The 19,280-nt window shown below is 42.0% G+C and overlaps 1 protein-coding gene across 1 annotated transcript; it reads right to left on the minus strand.

Moving 5' to 3' along the window:
- Positions 1-12,326: 12,326 nt before the first annotated feature.
- ADORA3 (adenosine A3 receptor) lies at positions 12,327-15,008 on the minus strand. Its single transcript, XM_068538129.1, has 2 exons — positions 14,659-15,008; positions 12,327-12,933 (listed from the first exon to the last, which is right to left on the minus strand). The coding sequence occupies exons 1-2, from the start codon at positions 15,006-15,008 to the stop codon at positions 12,327-12,329; spliced, it is 957 nt and encodes a 318-aa protein (XP_068394230.1).
- Between the last annotated feature and the right edge of the window lie 4,272 nt (positions 15,009-19,280).

Raw genomic sequence — 19,280 nt, forward strand, 5'->3', positions numbered from 1 at the left:
ATTAACAAATTAAGGAATAAAAACCATATGATCATCTCAATAAATGCAGAAAAAGCTTTTGACAAAATTCAACACCCATTTATGATAAAAACTCTCCAGAAAATGGGCATAGAGGGAACCTACCTCAACATAATAAAGGCCATATATGACAAACCCACAGCAAGCATCATATCAATGGTGAAAAACTGAAAGCATTTCCACTAAGATCAGGAGCAAGACACTCTCGCCACTCTCATTCAACATAGTTTTGAGAGTTCTAGCCATGGCAATCAGAGAAGAAAAAGAAATAAAAGGAATACAAATTGGAAAAGAAGAAACAAAGCTGTCACTGTTTCCAGGTGACATGATACTATACATAGAAAATCCTAAAGATGCCAACAGAAAACTACTAGAACTAATCAATGCATTTGGTAAGGTTGTAGGATACAAAATTAATGCACTGAAATCTCTGGCATTCCTATACACCAACAATGAAAAATCAAAAAGAGAAATTAAGGAAACACTCCAATTTACCATTGCAACAAAAAGAATAAAATACCTAGGAATAAACCTGCCTAAGAAGGTGAAAGACTTGTACTCAGAAAACTATAAAACACTGATGAAAGAAATCAAAGATGACATAAACAGATGGAGAAATATACCATGCATATTGGAAGAATCAATATTGTGAAAATGACTATACAACCCAAAGCAATCTACAGATTCAATGCAATCCCTATCAAACTACCAATGGCATTCTTCACAGAATTAGAACAGAAAATTTTACAATTTGTGTGGAAACACAGAAGACCCCGAATAGCCAAAGCAATCTTGAGAAAGAAAAACGGAGTTGGAGGAACCAGGCTCCCCAACTTCAAACTATACCACAAAGCTAGAGTAATCAAGACAGTATGGTACTGGCACAAAAACAGAAATATAGATCAATAGAACAGGTTAGAATGCCCAGAGATAAACCCATGCACATATGGGCACCTAATTTACAACAAAGGAGGCAAGAACATACAATGGAGAAAAGAGAGCCTCTTCAATAAGTGGTGCTGGGAAAACTGGACAGCTACATGTAAAAGAATGAAATTAGAACACTACCTAACACCATACACAAAAATAAACTCAAAATGGATTAAAGATCTAAATGTAAGACCAGACACTATGAAACTCTTAGAGGAAAACATAGGAAAAACACTCTTTGACATAAACCACAGCAATATCTTTTTTGACCCACCCCCTAGAGTAACAGAAATAAAAAGAAAAATAAACAAATGGAACTTAATTAAACTTCAAAGCTTTTGCACAGCAAAGGAAACCATAAACAAGACGAAAAGACAACCCTCAGAATGGGAGAAAATATTTTCAAATGAAACCACAGACAAAGGATTAATCTCCAAAATATACAAGCAGCTCATAGAGCTCAATATCAAAAAAACAAACAATCCAATTAAAAAATGGGCAGAAGGAAGACCTAAATAGACATTTCACCAAGGAAGACATACAGTTGGCCAAGAGACACATGAAAAGATGCTCAACATCGCTAATTATTAGAGAAATGCAAATCAAAATTACAATGAGGTATCACCTCACGCAGGTCAGAATGGCCATTATCAAAAGCTCTAGAAACAATAAATGCTGGAAAGGGTGTGGTGAAAAGGGAACCCTCCTGCACTGCTGGTGGGAATGTAAATTGATACAACCACTATGGAAAACAGTATGGAGGTTCCTTAAAAAACTAAAAATAGAACTACCATATGACCCAGCAATCCCACTACTGGGCATATACCCTGAGAAAACCATCATTCAAAAAGAGACATGAACCACAATGTTCATGCAGCACTATTTACAATAGCCAGGACATGGAACCAACCTAAATGTCCATCGACAGATGAATGGATAAAGAAGATGTGGCACATATATACAATGGAATATTACTCAGCAATAAAAAGAAATGAAATTGAGTTATTTGTAGTGAGGTGGATGGACCTAGAGTCTGTCATACAGAGTGAATTAAGTCAGAAAGAGAAAAACAAATACAGTATGCTAACGCATACATATGGAACCTAAAAAAAAAAAAAATGGTACCGATGAACCTAGTTGGAGGGCAGGAATAAAGATGTAGATATAGAGAATGGAATTGAGGACACAGGGTAGGAGGGGGAAGCTGGGGCGAAGTGAGAGTAGCATCGACATATATACACTACCGAATGTAAAATAGTTAGCTAGTGGGGAGCAGCAGCATAGCACAGGGAGATCGGCTGGGTGCTTTGTGATGACCTAGAGAGATGGGATAGGGAGGATGGGAGGGAGGCTCAAGAACGTGGGGATATGGGGACATACGTATGCATATGGCTGATTCACTTTGTGTACAACAGAAACTAACACAGTATTGTGAAACAATTATACTCCAATAAAGATCTATTAAAAATTTTTTTTAAAGAAAGAAATTATTGTTACATTTTTTTTCAGATGTGATAATGATATTGTCATAGCCAGCTTCTAAGATGGCTCCTGGTATTCATGCCATTGTGTAATCCCCTCCTAATCTGAATCAGGGCTGGCCCATGTGATCAGTAAAATATGGTAGAAGGGATGGCATATGACTTCCGAGGCTAGGTCATAAAAGGTGTGCAACTTCCACCTCAGAAGTCACACTGCTCTTTCTTTCTTGCAGAAGTCAGATGCCATGTTGTGAGGACTCTCAAGCAGACCTGTGCAAAGGCCCATGTGGAAAGGGACCAACTTGCCAGACATGTACGACCCACCTTGGGAGTAAATCCTCTGGCACCATCAAACCTCCAGATGACTACAGACCCAGCAACCTCGTGAGAGACCTCAAGCATGACCCACCCAACCAAGATGTTCCTGAATTCCTGACCCACAGAAAGCACAAGAGATAATAATTATCATGTTAAGCCTTTAAGTTTGGGAGTAGTTCATTACATAGCAATCAATAATTAATATTGACATTGTGGTTATTTTTTTTAAATAGTTCCTATTGCTGAGAAAGCGGAATGTAAAACAAACACTCAGTATTGTTCAGAGATGGCACACCATGAAACCGAAGAAAGTACCAACAGAAGGAGATTATACACAGATATCGGGAAAATGCCCAAGACATGAAAAAGTAACATTCTAAAGCAAATGACAGGCTCAGAGTTACAGAGAATAAACAGATGTGTCCATTAGCATTCTGAGTATTATCTGGTGTTATTAGTTCTGTTGCTCCCTCTTAAGGGTAGAATTAATTTTCACTCTATTTGATGTGTAAATAAAAACATAAATGGGTAATAAGGATAAACCAAATTTTTAAAATATCTTTTTTTTTTACTTTTTATTTTGTTTTTAGTTATTTCTGAGATATACATTTTAAAGTAATAACTAGAATTATGACTTTTAACATTATATCAGAACATACAAGATTTTTAGAATTTTCATGTAATGTCTGAAACATTTATATTAACATATTTCCATATAAATAACCCAAAGAAAGTTTAGTATTAGTTGTTTGTTTGTTTGTTTATACCGCAGGCTCTTATTAGTCATCAATTTTATACATATCAGTGTACACATGTCAATCCCAATCACCCAGTTCAGCACAATACCATTCCCACCCCACCGCGGTTTTCCCCCTTTGGTGTCCATACATTTGTCCTCTACATCTGTGTCTCAATTTCTGCCCTGCAAACCGGTTCATCTGTACCATTTTTCTAGGTTCCACATACATGCGTTAATATACGATATTTGTTTTTCTCTTTCTGACTTACTTCACTCTGTATGACAGTCTCTAGATCCATCCACGTCTCAACAAATGACTCGGTTTTGTTCCTTTTTATGGCTGAGTAATATTCCATTGTATAAATGTACCACAACTTCTTTAACCATTCGTCTGTCGATGGGCATTTAGGTTGCTTCCATGACCTGGCTATTGAAAATAGTGCTGCAATGAACATTGGGGTGCATGTGTCTTTTTGAATTATGGTTTTCTCTGGGTATATGCCCAGTAGTGGGATTGCTGGGTCATATGGTAATTCTATTTTTAGTTTTTTAAGGAACCTCCATACTGTTCTCCATAGTGGCTGTATCAATTTACATTCCCACCAACGGTGCAGGAGGGTTCCCGTTTCTCCACACCCTCTCCAGCATTTGTTGTTTGTAGATTTTCTGATGATGCCCATTCTAACCGGTGTGAGGTGATACCTCATTGTAGTTTTGATTTGCATTTCTCTAATAATTAGTGATGTTGCGCAGCTTTTCATGTGCTTCTTGGCCATCTGTATGTCTTCTTTGGAGAAATGTTTATTTAGGTCTTCTGCCCATTTTTAGATTGGGTTGTTTGTTTCTTTAATATTGAGCTGCATGAGCTGTTTATATATTTTGGAGATTAATCCTTTGTCTGTTGATTCGTTTGCAAATACTTTCTCCCATTCTGAGGGTTGTCTTTTCATCTTTTTATGGTTTCCTTTGTTGTGCAAAAGCTTTGAAGTTTCATTAGGTCCCATTTGTATATTTTTGTTTTTATTTCCATTACTCTAGGAGGTGGATCAAAAAATATCTTGCTGTGATTTATGTCAAAGATTGTTCTTCCTATGTTTTTCTCTAAGAGTTTTATAGTGTCCAGTCTTATATTTAGGTCTCAAATCCATTTTGAGTTTATTTTTGTGTATGGTGTTACGGAGTGTTGTGATTTCATTCTTTTACATGTAGCTGTCCAGTTTTCCCAGCAACACTTATTGAAGAGGCTGTCTTTTCTCCACTGTATATCTTTGCCTCCTTTGTCATAGATTAGTTGACCATAGATGCGTGGGTTTAACTCTGGGCTTTCTATCTTGTTCCATTGATCTATGTTTCTGTTTTTGTGCCAGTACCATATTGTCTTGATTACTGTAGCTTTGTAGTATAGTCTGAAGTCAAGGAGTCTGATTCCTCCAGCTCCGTGTTTTTCCCTCAAGACTGCTTTGGCTATTCGGGGTCTTTTGTGTCTCCATACAAATTTTAAGATGATTTGTTCTAGTTCCATAAAAAATGCCATTGGTAATTTGATAGGGATTGCATTGAATCTGTAGATTGCTTTGGGTAGTATAGTCATTTTCACAATATTGATTCTTCCAATCCAAGAACATGGTATATCTCTCCATCTGTTGGTATCATCTTTAATTTCTTTCATCAGTGTCTTATAGTTTTCTGCATACAGGTCTTTTGTCTCCCTAGGTAGGTTTATTCCTAGGTATTTTATTCATTTTATTGCAATGGTAAATGGGAGTGTTTCCATAATTTCTCTTTCAGATTTTTCATCATTAGTGTATAGGAATGCAAGAGATTTCTGCGCATTAATTTTGTATCCTGCAACTTTACCAAATTCATTGATTAGCTCTAGTAGTTTTCTGTTGGTATTTTTAGGATTCTCTATGTATAGTATCATGTCATCTGCAAACAGTGACAGTTTTACTTCTTCTTTTCCAATTTGTATTCCTTTTATTTCTTTTTCTTCTCTGATTGCCGTGGCTTGGACTTCCAAACCTATGTTGAATAATAGTGGTGAGAGTGAACATCCTTGTCTTGTTCCTGATCTTAGAGGAAATGCTTTCAGTTTTTCACCATTGAGAATGATGTTTGCTGTGGGTTTGTCGTATATGGCCTTTATTATGTTGAGGTAGATTCCCTCTATGCCCACTTTCTGGAGAGTTTTTATCATAAATGGGTGTTGAATTTTGTCAAAAGCTTTTTCTGCATCTATTGAGATGATCATATGGTTTTTATCCTTCAATTTATTACTATGGTGTATCACATTGATTGATTTGTGTATATTGAAGAATCCTTGCATCCCTGGGATAAACCCCACTGGATCGTGGTGCATGATCCTTTTAATGTGTTGTTGGATTCTGTTTGCTAGTATTTTGTTGAGGATTTTTGCATCTATATTCATCAGTGATATTGGTCTGTAATTTTCTTTTTTTGTAGTATCTTTGTCTGGTTTTGGTATCAGGGTGATGGTGGCCTCATAGAATGAGTTTGGGAATGTTCCTTCCTCTGCAATTTTTTGGAAGAGTTTGAGAAGGATGGGTGTTAGCTCTTCTCTAAATGTTTGATAGAATTCACCTGTGAAGCCATCTGGTCCTGGACTTTTGTTCGTTGGAAGATTTTTAATCACAGTTTCAATTTCATTATTTGTGATTGGTCTGTTCATATTTTCTGTTTCTTCCTGGTTCGGTCGTGGAAGGTTATACCTTTCTAAGAATTTGTCCAGTTCTTCCAGGTTGTCCATTTTATTGGCATAGAGTTGCTTGTAGTAGTCTCTTAGAATGCTTTGTATTTCTGCAGTGTCTGTTGTAACTTCTCCTTTTTCATTTCTAATTTTATTGATTTGAGTTATCTCCCTCTTTTTCTTGATGAGCCTGGCTAATGGTTTATCAATTTTGTTTATCTTCTCAAAGAACCAGCTTTTAGTTTTATTGATCTTTGCTATTGCTTTCTTTGTTTCTATTTCATTTATTTCTGCTCTGATCTTTATGATTTCTTTCCTTCTGCTAACTTTGGGTTTTGTTTGTTCTTCTTTCTCTAGTTCCTTTAGGTGTAAGGTTAGATTGTTTACTTGAACTTTTTCTTATTTCTTGAGGTAAGCTTGTATAGCTATAAGCTTCCCTCTTAGAACAGCTTTTGCTGTATCCCATAGGTTTTGGATCATCGTGTTTTCATCGTCATTTGTCTCTAGGTATTTTTTGATTTCCTCTTTGATTTCTTCAGTGATCTCTTGGTTATTTAATAACGTATTGTTTAGCCTCCATGTGTTTTTGTTTTTTACGTTTTTTTCCCTGTAATTGATTTCTAATCTCATAGCATTCTGGTCAGAAAAGATGCTTGATATGATTTCAATTTTCTTAAATTTACTGAGGCTTGATTTGTGACCCAAGATGTGATCTATCCTGGAGAATGTTCCGTGCACACTTGAGAAGAAAGTGTAATCTGCTGTTTTTGGATGGAATGTCCTATAAATATCAATTAAATCTATCTGGTCTAGTGTGTCATTTAAAGCTTATGTTTCCTTATTTATTTTCATTTTGGATGATCTGTCCATTGGTGTAAGTGAGGTGTTTAAGTCCCCTACTATTATTGTGTTACTGTCGATTTTCTCTTTTATAGCTGTTAGCAGTTGCCTTATGTATTGAGGTGCTCCGATGTTGGGTGCATATATATTTATAATTGTTATAGATTCTTCTTGGATTGATCCCTTGATCATTATGTGGTGTCCTTCCTTGTCTCTTGTAACATTCTTTATTTTAAAGTCTATTTTATCTGACATGAGTATAGCTACTCCAGCTTTCTTTTGATTTCCATTTGCATGGAATATCTTTTTCCATCCCCTCACTTTCAGCCTGTATGTGTCCCTAGGTCTGAAGTGGGTCTCTTGTAGACAGCATATATATGGGCCTTGTTTTTGTATCCATTCAGCAAGCCTGTGTCTTTTGGTTGGAGCATTTAATCCATTCACATTTAAGGTAATTATCGATATGTATGTTCCTATGACCATCTTCTTAATTGTTTTGGGTTGTTTTTGTAGGTCCTTTTCTTCTCTTGTGTCTCCCACTTAGAGATGTTCCTTTAGCATTTGTTGTAGAGCTGTTTTGGTGGTGCTGAATTCTCTTAGCTTTTGCTTGTCTGTAAAGCTTTTGATTTCTCCATCGAATCTGAATGAGATCCTTGCCGGGTAGAGTAATCTTGGTTGTAGGTTCTTCCCTTTCATCACTTTAAGTATATCATGCTACTCCCTTCTGGCTTGTAGAGTTTCTGCTGAGAAGTCAGCTGTTAACCTTATGGGAGTTCCCTTGTACGTTATTTGTCATTTTTCCCTTGCTGCTTTCAATAATTTTTCTTTGTCTTTAATTTTTGCCAATTTGATTACTATGTGTCTCGGCATGTTTCTCCTTGGGTTTATCCTGTATGGGAGTCGCTGTGCTTCCTGGACTTGGGTGGCTATTTCCTTTCCCATGTTAGGGAAGTTTTCAACTATAATCTCTTCAAATATTTCCTCTGGTCCTTTCTCTCTCTCTTCTCCTTCTGGGACCCCTATAACGTGAATGTTGTTGTGTTTAATGTTGTCCCAGAGGTCTCTTAGGCTGTCTTCATTTCTTTTCATTCTTTTTTCTTTATTCTGTTTCACAGCAGTGAATTCCACCATTGTGTCTTCCTGGTCACTTATCTGTTCTTCTGCCTCAGTTATTCTGTTATTTTTTTTTTAAGTAATCCCTATTGCTGAGAAAGCTGCATGTAAAACAAACACTCAGTATTGCTCAGAGATGGCACACCGTGAAACTGAAGAAAGTACCGACAGAAGGAGATTATGCACAGATATCAGGAAAATGCCCAAGACCTGAAAAAGTAACATTCTAAAGCAAATGACAGGCTCAGAGTTACAGAGATTAAACAGGTGTGTCTATTTGCGTTCTGAGTATTATCTGGTGTTATTAATTCTGTTGCTCCCTCTTAAGGGTAGAATTAATTTTCACTCTATTTGATGTGTAAATAAAAATGTAAATGGGTAATAAGGATAAACCAAGTTTTTAAAATATCTTTTAGAACTACAAACTAAAATGTTTACAGATGAAATAGTTTGATGTGCAAAATTTCAAGATAATCAGGGTAAGGCAAGTTGGTGGGGTCATTAATGAAACAAGGTTGGCTGTAAGTTGATCATTATTAAAGCAGGATAATAGGTATATGAGCCTTCGTTATTCTAATCTCTCCACTTTTGTGTGTTTGAAATTTTTCATAATGAAAAGTAAAAAGCAAAAAACAAACAAAACAAAACTTTGACACAGGTGTTACTAGTCTCCCATTTTACAGATGAGAAAAATTGAGGCTCAGTTTAAGTAACTGCTAAATTTAAGTTCATACAGCTAGTACAGCCACCATGAGCTGATGCTAAATCTGAAAGAAAACATTGTTCTTTCCATCGCTCAATTCTGCTTCCCCAATAGTAACAATATCGCAACACTGTAGAGAACTTTACAGTTGAGATTTTACATTATGCCAGTCATCCGAGTGGTTGGGGCAAGATGCAGCCTAATTTTTCTCATTCCCATTGTACCCAGTATAGTATCTAAGGGCAGAGTTTCTCAGAAAATGTGAATTTAGTTGTAAGAAACTGAAGATACAAACGGACCATGACCAGACCATATATAAAAATAGAACTCTGGTCCACTACCAGCCCAGGAAACCAGCCCCTTATCTATAGTAACTGGCCCAGGAAGCCAGCCTGATATAAACCAGACTTATAGGAAGTCAGACCATTATTCCTAGTAACAATCCAGAAAGCCAAACAATAATCCCTGTAACAATTGGCCCTGAATGGCCAGGACTTGATGAATAACTGACAGCTTCCCTAATTTTTGTCCTGCTTCCATCTAGGAACCAACCAGAGAAAGTCAAATATGCCCCCTAACCCATCACACAGGATGCCCCACTTCTAGTCGGCCTGCCTACAGCCTCCCCAGGCCAACGGTCTCCAGTCGGGGTGCACCTGAAGCCTTCTTTTTTCCACTATAAAAGTATCCCGCTCTTCTGCCTGCCTTTAAGTCTCTGCCAAAAAGCAAGGGGCAGTGGCTGACTCCTTTGCTATAGAAAGCTCAGAATAAATAGGGTTTGTTTGTTCTCATTTGTTTGGTCTTCACTTATTTCTATTGTTGATTTGATTTTAAAAATTGAGTAAATAAGCCCAGCTACTCAGCATCTACCTTTGTTCCAGCGAATCTGTATGGAGGAGGAAGAAGGAAGCAAACCTCAGTTTTGTCTGGGTGGTCTTTTTACCTTATTCCTTTAAAATGAAAGCCCAACAGCCACCTTTGACAATGTTTAGCTGAAGGGAGCTAGCCAGGAGACAGACTCAGGGAAACTCCAGTGACATTAATCTCTAAACCTGAAACCAGGGTAGATCTCGTCACTTCCAGCCCAACTCCTCACCAGTGAGTCTTGGTTCACCTTTTTTGAGTTCACGCCAAAAGACATTTCACTGTAAGGGCCTCTTCTGGGCTGGTGGAGCCCCTTAGCTCAAGAGATTCTCATTGACTCCCAAGCCCCCAAAATACAACTTCCTACAAGCCTTCAGTGGATTTGCTAAGCAGTGACTGTCAGAAAGGAAGAGAGAGAGAAGTAGGGGAGGAGGAGAAAGGGAGAAAAAAAAAGTTTTTCTGAAACTCAGGAGCTACAGCTTGTCTGATGACACCAAATGACTCAGGACAGACCGCTGTTTTTCTTGTGAGGCAAGCGGTCCCTTTAAATCAAGTTTCCTAAAAGGGCACATGCCAAATGTTGCTATAGAAACTGGGTTAGAGGCCAAGAACCAACCAGCACTTCCCTCAAGTCTCCAACTGGGCAAAGGTGAGTCCTGGGCAGCACAGTGTGCCAGGAGCACCCAATGCCCCAGAGTAGACCCAGGGCCTCATCCTGGAGGGGCATTTTAACTAAACACAAAAATTAATTTGGGGGAAAATGCTGAAATCAAAAGAGGGGATACCATTACGAAAAAATCGGAGGTGGGGGAGGCCTGTCTTTTGAAAGAAAAAAGATCCCCCAAAATGTTGATGGGGAATTTGTCAGGACAAAAGTCCCCTCCCATGTCCAGGGACCCCTAGGAATGGGGGGCGGGGGTGCGTTGCAGTCCTCTGCCTCTAACATAAGATTGTGAATGGCGTCAGGAAGTGGGTGGGCGGGGTGACGCACTCGGTTTGGCATTAGTAGAAAATGCTATGTGCGAGTTTTTCAACGTCGCACATAGTGTTGATTATTCCTGGGCTGACAAGAGAAGACACGAGGACATTTCCCTGAAGTGAAATGTTAACAAGATAAATAGGGTTATCAGGCTCTGGTCTAAGATTAGGGTCAGGATAACCTTTCAAGATTGGCTAAGAACTAATAAGAAAAACATTTTCAGTACACTTATCCTCTTTGATGTGGTTTAACTGAAATCCCCATCCTGCTACTCTCATCAAGTTAATATATTTATTGTCTTGGGAGTGAGAGTCCACAGCTGCAAGGTTGGATAGCCCAATCAGAGATGCCACCTCGAACTTCCAGAGCCACACTCAATGCCCGAATGACTTGACTAGAACGCCATCCCTGTCTGGTGTCCCAATTGGCAACAGCAGTTAAGGCAAAAAACCCAGCAGTCCTTGAGTATACAAATCATAGTTTGTACCCATGATTCTGTTAATTGTACATAAGGTGAACTTAAGAGTTTGGACTTTGTAGAAATTACAAGTCACTCTGCATGTCTAGGGATAGGTAGCAAGAATCTTGGGTTCTCCCATAAGGCAAGACTGCCTTGAAATCCTGGCTCTCATACTTGTTAACTGTGTGATTGTGGACAAGTTACTTAAAACCTCTGTGCCTCAGTTTTCTCTTCTGCAAAATAGAGATGGTAATAACGGTGGTACCTAAAAGACTGTCAGGACCAAAAGAGAGAATGCATGCAAAATAGTACATAGAAAGTGCTCAACAAATAATAACTATCTGGTGTCTCTTTTTGCCCCACTCCCGCTATTCCTATTAAATAATAAAATACCAGAGGAGATGATTAAGACTCAGCTCTAAGAATTATTTCTTCTCTAACAAACACTTGATGAATGGTTCATAAAGTTGACAAATGCTCTGATCAGCCCTGGAAAAAGGAGCAGGGTGTTCTGGGGCCAGGGGTGAGGGTCCTAGAATTTACATAGGCAAACATGCCACATGGCATCAGGTAGAAGCAGGCTGAGTGCCAGGAGCAGCCAGCTAGGTCTTCAAGCTCCAAGTGACCCTGGCCCTCAGCAAAGAGCTACACAACAATTAGTTATTATCTTTTATTTACTCAAATACATTTACAGGTGAATCTAGCAAGTTAAGTCCCTCTTAAACTCAGTTCACTCCTTGCATTCCATCCATCCTCCAGGCATCTGCTGAGAGCAGGGTTCTCTGCTTAATTCCATAATGGAGTAGAACTGAGTCACCATTATGTACACGTCCAGCCCAGTTGGGACCCTTTGGTCAGTAAGTCAATGAGGCATCCTTCAGATTCCGTGACTTCTGTTTGGGAAGGAGGAACACAGGCAGTAGTAACAATAGAACATTGTCCTCAAGTCAGACACCCAGAAAATTGAATTAGAAAAGAAGGACAAGAAAAAAATTTAATTAGAGAAAGAGGGTAGTAGGGAAGATACAATTGGAGGCAGCCAGCCAAATGCTTCCCACATCACTGGAAGGAATCAAACATGTGAGAGCCCATGGCCCAGGTGGATAGGCCCTCAAGTGTTTGTCCATGCTGAATCTGAAGGTCAATGGGACGGAGAGTCATCTTTCATGGATAGCTACTCAGAAGTCTGCTCAGTGCTTGAGTCCAAGGAATTAGAGGGCTGGCAGATCATATAGGCTTTGAGGATCAAGAGATAGGTTTCCTTGAACTTCTTTATTTTATAAGCATAGACGATAGGGTTCATCATGGAGTTAGCATGGGACAGCAGGATGCCCAAGTACAGCACAACTTGTGGTACTTCACCATTAAAGTAGATGATACAATTGATGACGGATAAAGGCAGCCAGGACAAAGCAAACAAGAAAAGAACCAGAAACAGAGACTTGGCTGTCTTGAACTCCCGTCCGTAAAATGCACCTGTCTCTTTGGAGTTAGAAAAGTTCTGATTGAGTTTGTTCCGGATGACATAGAAGATGTCAAGGTAGATGGCACACATGACAACCAGGGGAATGAAAATCCAAGTGAAGAAGCTGAAGTAGACCATGTAGTCCATCCTCATGACGGAACGGAATTGGCAGGAAAGGAAGGTGAGATTTTTGTGGTACTCTGAGTTCAGTTTCACGTTCCAGCCAAACATGGGAGTCAATCCCACCAGGAATGACACCAGCCAGCAAAGGCCCAGAGCCAACCATATTCTTCTTTGAGTGGTGACCCTCTTGTATCTGTTTGAATTGAAGAGAGTTGGTGAGTTCACAGCAGGAATTGCTAATGGGTGGGGGGAGTTGGAGCTGGAGGGTGTTGGTATTCTATGGTGATTTCAGCTAAACTCTACTGGATATGAAGACAAGATGAGCAGACAATGATTAGAGAAAACTCCAGCAAAGTTCTCTGGGAACTTTTCTAAAGAAGTACAACCTCCAAAGCAGCAGGAGTACGTTGCCTAGAGTCAGGGGCTTGTGTACCCCATTCACAGTTCCATTTCCAGCCCAAGAATTCTTCAGTCCCTGGGAGGTAAGAGTTATCAATCAAAGTCTCCTGGGATCGCCTTACTTGGGGAGAAATAATCTGCTCAAAGCATGTTTACCTGCTGTGCTCTGCACTGGTTTTTTTGTTTGTTTGTTTTGTTTTTTGGCTATTGTGCTGCTGTCCATAAATTAGACTCTGCCTGTCCCACACTTACCCCCTACCTGTGTCTGCCCCTGCTTCTCTATTTGCACCACACTTGGGGTTTGAGTTAGACTCCACTCTCATGGAGTTGCAAAAGTCATGTTGAGGTGCAAAAGTCATGTTGAGGTGCTTCCAGGACCTTAAAAGACTCATCCAATCAAAAGTCACCATTTCTCCTTAAACCATTCTTCCTGACAACATTCTACACAGGCTATAAGAAGGAAGCAGATTTTGTTAAGTACTGGCTATGTACTCAGTAGACTTTCTCTCAATAAAATCTCATGATAAACTGGAGATATTTTTATGACAGTCTCCATTTCATTGATGGTAATGGTGAAAATCATAGTAGTTACAGCTACCATTTACTGAGCACAGACTGTGTGCTGGGTATTTTTCTAAGAGCTTTACGTGTATTAACTCATTTGATCTTATGGGGAAGGTGCAATTATCATCCCCATTTTATAGGTGAAAAAAATGAAACAGACAAGTTAAGCAACTTGTAGAAGCTAAAAGTGTTGGAGCTAAAATGGAATGGAGGTGAATCTGAGTTCAGAGCATCTTAACACTATGATGAGGAACTGAGACGCAGAAAGCTAAATAACTTGCCCAAGATCAGACCTCAAGATCTGGGATTTGAACCCAGGCTCATTTGTATCAAAAGTTGTCTGTAGCTCCCTCACCATGCTCTTTCCCCAAGAGAAGAGAGGAGCAACAAGATACCAATGTAATTCAGGACACCTGGGGAATTAGGTTTCTTCATTTGGCAGTCTGTTCTGTTCACATGGTCACATGAAAAGTTGTTACTACTTTCTGCAATGGAGAACTTTTTTGGTCCCCTTCTCAACATGGAAGAGGAAGCAAAATTAAAATAACTTTAAAATAGCCTACATTTGCAAAGAAGAGAAACATCAGTTTACCTCCTTCTTTTCTCTCTGCTTATGTTATCATCTAGTATGTTTCTATCATTTCTAAAAGTCAAGAGCATTTTTCACTAATTAAAGATGCATCGAATTTTTATCATCTTTAGCCCGCCAGGGTACTGAGCATATACTCCTGTAGTCAGTGGGGAGGGATTGGAGTGTTCCTCTGTTTCTAGTTCCCAAGTCTCTCCTCATCGTTGTTAAACCCTTCACACACCAAATGGTGAAGAGAACCTCTTTCAAGCTAAGAGGCCAATTTGGATTTGTTTCCACTCAAAAAGCGTGAGATCTGGAGGTTTTAGCCCCATTTCCCAGGCACCTCTATCACTGCCCCACACCACCCCTCTCCAAGCAAGTTACCTGACCGTGAGCTTGACCCGCAGGTATCGGTCCACGGCAATGGCTAGCAAGGACATGATGGAGGCGTGGGTGAAGATCAGCAGCAGGCAGGTCATGAGAAGGCAGCTATAAAAGTGGATTGTGACACCCAGGCTGATGACAATGGCCAAAGGCATGACCAGCACCCCGACAGCAATGTCAGCCAGGGCTAGGGAGACAATGAAATAGAAGGTGGTGTTCTGCAGGCTGGGGTTCAGTTTGACCACCCAGATGACCAGCACATTGCCCACTATGGCACAGAGCCCAATGAGAATCTCCACAGTGATGTAGGTAGCATTGGCCAAGGACACGGCAGTGCTGTTGACAGGCATCTCGCTTTCCAAGTGGAGCCTCCCAGGTGAGATGTGTGCCAACAAGATCCGTGTGGACAAGTCAGCCTAGCTCTTGCCAGACATCTTGCCAGAGGTCCAGGTGCAGCAGCCACAATCCAGAACTCACAACTCGCCCATTCCTTCTCTTCTCTGGTGGAACCCCCTCTCCCCCTCTCCTTAGAGACAGTCCATTACAGGGCCATCACTTTCAGCCCCAATGCAGGCCGTACACCCCTGGGCTCCCAGAAGACTGGAGAACAGTTCTAAGTGGGCTGAAAGTGAAAATGATGCTGCTCTTAGTTCCCCTGCCCCTGGAGGGCTACTAAAGCTCCATCAAGATAAACAATGTTCTTCAGTGGTGTTTCAGGAAGTGAGATGGGCCAAGAGGAAGCACAGAGCCAGGAACACTCAGCAGGAAGATGGAAAGAATGGGGGCTGGGTGGGGGCATGTTCATGGCATGGAGAAGACTCAGCATTCATTTACTCAGGGACTAGATAAGAATGTCACTCTGGGTGAGAGAGGAGCCGGGAACACTGACTACGTAATATTCTGGCTTTCTGCTAGCTTATCAGAAAGATCGTGCAATGAGGAGGCAAACAGAACACACAGAAGAGAAAGAAATAGACTTTGGTGGCAGGCTCCTAAACTTAGCCAGAATGTACTCTTTCTAAAGAGTACATGCCATAGACTGACTGTGTCCCCCCAAAACTCATAGGTTGAATTCTGACCCTCAAGTCAAAGTAGTTGGAGGTGGGGGCTTTAGGAGGTTATTAGGTCATGAGGGTGGAGCCCTCATGAATGGGATTAGTGTCCTTATAAGAGAGACCCCACAGAGCTCCCTTGCCCCTTCCACCATCTATGTACCAGGAAGTTGGCTCTCACCAGACACAGGTTCTACCGATGCCTTGATCTTGGACTTCCCAGCCTCCAGAACTGTGGGAAATAAATCTCTCTTGTTTCTAGTCACTTAGTCTTTGGTAATCAGTTATATTAGCCCAAAGGGACTAAGACAGCGCATAACAGTAAGGACTGAGAATTCGGTCACATGAGTTGACTCTGCTGGGGCATAGCTGGAACCCAGCCTTTGTATCAAAGATTTTTTGCCAAAGAGACAAACTAAGATTCCCTGTTCAGATGAGCAAAACTTCAGCACCTCCCGTAAGCATCACATCTGCTGACCCTCATCTTCCCTTCTCAGCCCACACACCCACCATGCCCTCACACTAGCAACCAGCCTGTGTCAAATCTGTTTGAGGGACAACGGGATGACCAGCCATGCAGAAAGGAGGGAAAGGGCAACATGTACACATGATCACACAGCATACCTCCTGCCCTCCGGCCCCAAGCCCCACCCCTACCCTGCAGGAACAGCCATCTATCTGAAAATCAGACCCTCTCCCTGAAGTTGCTCACCTGGGAACTCCTGGGAATCAGACACTTGAATGCAATTTTTATTTGGAGTCCACCTGGTTCAGGTGTTTCTCAGTGCCGCCCAAAAGGGGTTATTTAGAGAGACAGCAAAAGGAACAGTTGGACCTAAGCCCACACTGTGGACTGAAGGGTTGATAATACTTACTTCTAAGCACCAATCTCTGTAGAGCCAAAAAATAAAATTTGACGATCACAGGAGTGCTGTTCTGGTGTTTACTAACAAGCACCTCTCACTGGGGCACTGGCGAGATGCCTCAGCATGGGGCCTGCCAGGGTCTTCTTTAGTTGTTCTGCTTCGGCATCATCCGTCGACACCCCTACCCCCCCACTCCCCACCCCTGCCGCATCCCAAGTCTGTCTGGTGTACCTTGCTCATCTCTGCTAGACTTGCTCAGGGAGCTGAGCCAACTCCCCAGACATTAAGAGGCAGTCCTCTCCAACTGCATTTCTGTCGCTCCAGCATTTTCCAGTGTTAGCCGTGCCCACATCCTTGCACTTTGGGAACATGAAAGTTGTCACCGGCCTCCAACGTGACCTCTCATAAATGTCTTTACTGCAGCTGCTCTCTTTATCTCTGCTCGGGAGAAGGAAGACAGAGAGAGCGATTTCTAGGAGGCTGCGTGCGACCAAAACAAGTCCTTCTCGCTATAAAGCAGTTGTTGAATCTTGGTAACTCACTGCCAACAAGGTACCCCGGCTCCCAACCCTCAGCTGCCCAGTAGCACCAAAACCTTATGTGAGAGAAAGACCCTCTGGGGTAGGGATGAGTCGTGTTGCCTGGCGGTGGTGATGGTGTAGCTAAGGAACATTTTTCCTGGAGGGTTTGGTAACCCCGGGTCCGCCTGGGGTGGCCGAGGACAGAGCGAGTGGGCTCATGGCAGAGTGGGGCACAGACAGCTGCTCTGTGTTTGGGAGCTGGGCAGACAGTGGACAGCTCCTGCATTTAAAGAAAAAAGCCTGTGGCCCTTGTGCAGCTGTGGGCCAGAAGCTCGGGGGAGGGAGAAGGAGGTGGAGGCCAGGGAAAGTCCCTGAACCACAGATCCATCCTACTGGAAGTGAGCCGAGCTGTTAGGGATGGAAGTGACAGCTGGAGCTGGAAACCTTACTGGTGTATGTTTTCAGATTTCAGCCTATTTCCCCTCCTTTAAGACCCAGGTGAGTCCTTCCAGAATCAGCCCATCTCATCTGGGTTAGAGAAACTAAGTAGAAGGGTTTTGCTCCAGGACCGGTCACAAGGGCAGCGTGGTGGGGACAAGGTAGCCTGTGAGACCGTAACACACAGGAACAAGGAGAGACAGGGGACACACTTGGGGCCACCGACCCAGCCACCTCTCCCCAGCCCCTCCCCAGGAATTGTTCCCAGAATCCTCTGCACAAACCTGGGGCATTTCCTCTCCATGAATAAAGGAAGCCCTTCCTTTATATTTTCTGAGTAGACAGAGCCCATCGATACTCAGGGGGCTGATCTGAGGGGTGAAGAGGAAGGCTTTCACAGCCACTTAGCATTTTGGCGTAAGATGGGGCCCTGAGTGTCCTTTTCATTCTAGACCGAACACCAAAGGGCAGCCAGGGAAAGAGGACAGAGAAACCAGGAGGAATTGTCCCCTTTCCCCATCCCCCCACCCCAGTCCACAGCCACTCTTAGTCAGGGAACTGCCCTCATTACCTCTGAGCCCCCTAACCCAGCCCCAGGTGCAAGTCCCCCTACAGCCTCCATGTTGCCCCCACGATCTAGTCCAGACTCCTTGGAATGGCGTTGGAGACTCTCTGTGTTGGGGTCTCCCAGCCCCTGCAGTCTCCTGTTGCCTGGTCCATCCATAAGTGCCACTGGGCCACGTGTCCCGGGGCTCAGAGCGAGCTCTTTCACTTCCTCTCCCCTACGCACATGCTCCTTTCTGGCTAGGAAAGCCCTTCTCCTGTGCATCCACCCAGAAAACAAGCACTTTTCCTTCCAGACACTTCTCAAACAGAACCTTGGAGAAAAATTTGCAGACCCCACCCGCCCCTGTCCCATGCTGGGTTTATATAATCCCTCCCCTGTTATTCTTTGAGCTCCTGGAAGGCAGGGATCTCCCCTTTTCATTTCTGCATTTCTATGCCTTGCCACAATGCCTGGCAGCTACTAGGTGCTCTGGATATTGACAAATGAATGAGTAGGAACCTCAGTGAACCAGGGGCATAAACTTAGCACTGGGAATAGAATACCAATCAGCTAGGACCTGTGAAGCACTTTCCATTATACCAGCTGCTGTGTTGAGCATTTTATACATCTGATCTCCTTCGATTCTCTCTGATGAAATAGATACTGTCATTACTGTTGAGGCTCAGAAGGGTTAAGTAACTTGCCCCCTGGGGTGCAGAGCTAGGAAGTGGCAGAGCTGGCATTCAAACCCAGGCTCCTGGCTTCGGTAAATGCATAAGCAAGTGAACAAGTTTTCACAAGTACAGGGTGTCCCTGGATTTGATGTTGCCACATTATCAACTAGAGGTTCTAAACCCAAGTCTGGAAAAGAAAGTGGCGACCAAGACTATGGGAACAAAACACAATTATAACCTAGGTCCAGCACCAACTCTGAGCGAGGAAGAGATGGAGGCACCAGAGAGACACTTGTACGAGCAGACCGCAAGAAGGGCTTGGGCCCCAAGGGGAGCTCTGTACCAGAAAGAAAACCTTTTGTTGGACCAAGGTGCCCCACACACAAAAAATTTAATAATAAAATAAATTATAAGTGAAACATGGCTCAGCAGATTTTCCCATCTAAAAGAAAGCCCATGTCTGTTTAGGTTCTACTGAAAAAACCTGAAAATCTGGAGGAGGGAAGGGTCTGGGAGGAACCATG

Source organism: Eschrichtius robustus, chromosome 3 (assembly GCF_028021215.1).
Source record: "Eschrichtius robustus isolate mEscRob2 chromosome 3, mEscRob2.pri, whole genome shotgun sequence".
In the NCBI taxonomy this organism is placed as follows: Eukaryota; Metazoa; Chordata; class Mammalia; order Artiodactyla; family Eschrichtiidae; genus Eschrichtius; species Eschrichtius robustus.

Excerpts from the sequence above, each read along its gene's own strand:
- ADORA3 (XM_068538129.1), bottom strand. The coding sequence starts at position 15,008 with ATGCCTGTCAACAGCACTGCCGTGTCCTTGGCCAATGCTACCTACATC. Across the intron at positions 12,934-14,658 it reads CGGGTCAAGCTCACGGTCAG|ATACAAGAGGGTCACCACTC; the intron begins GTAACTTGCTTG and ends CAATTCAAACAG.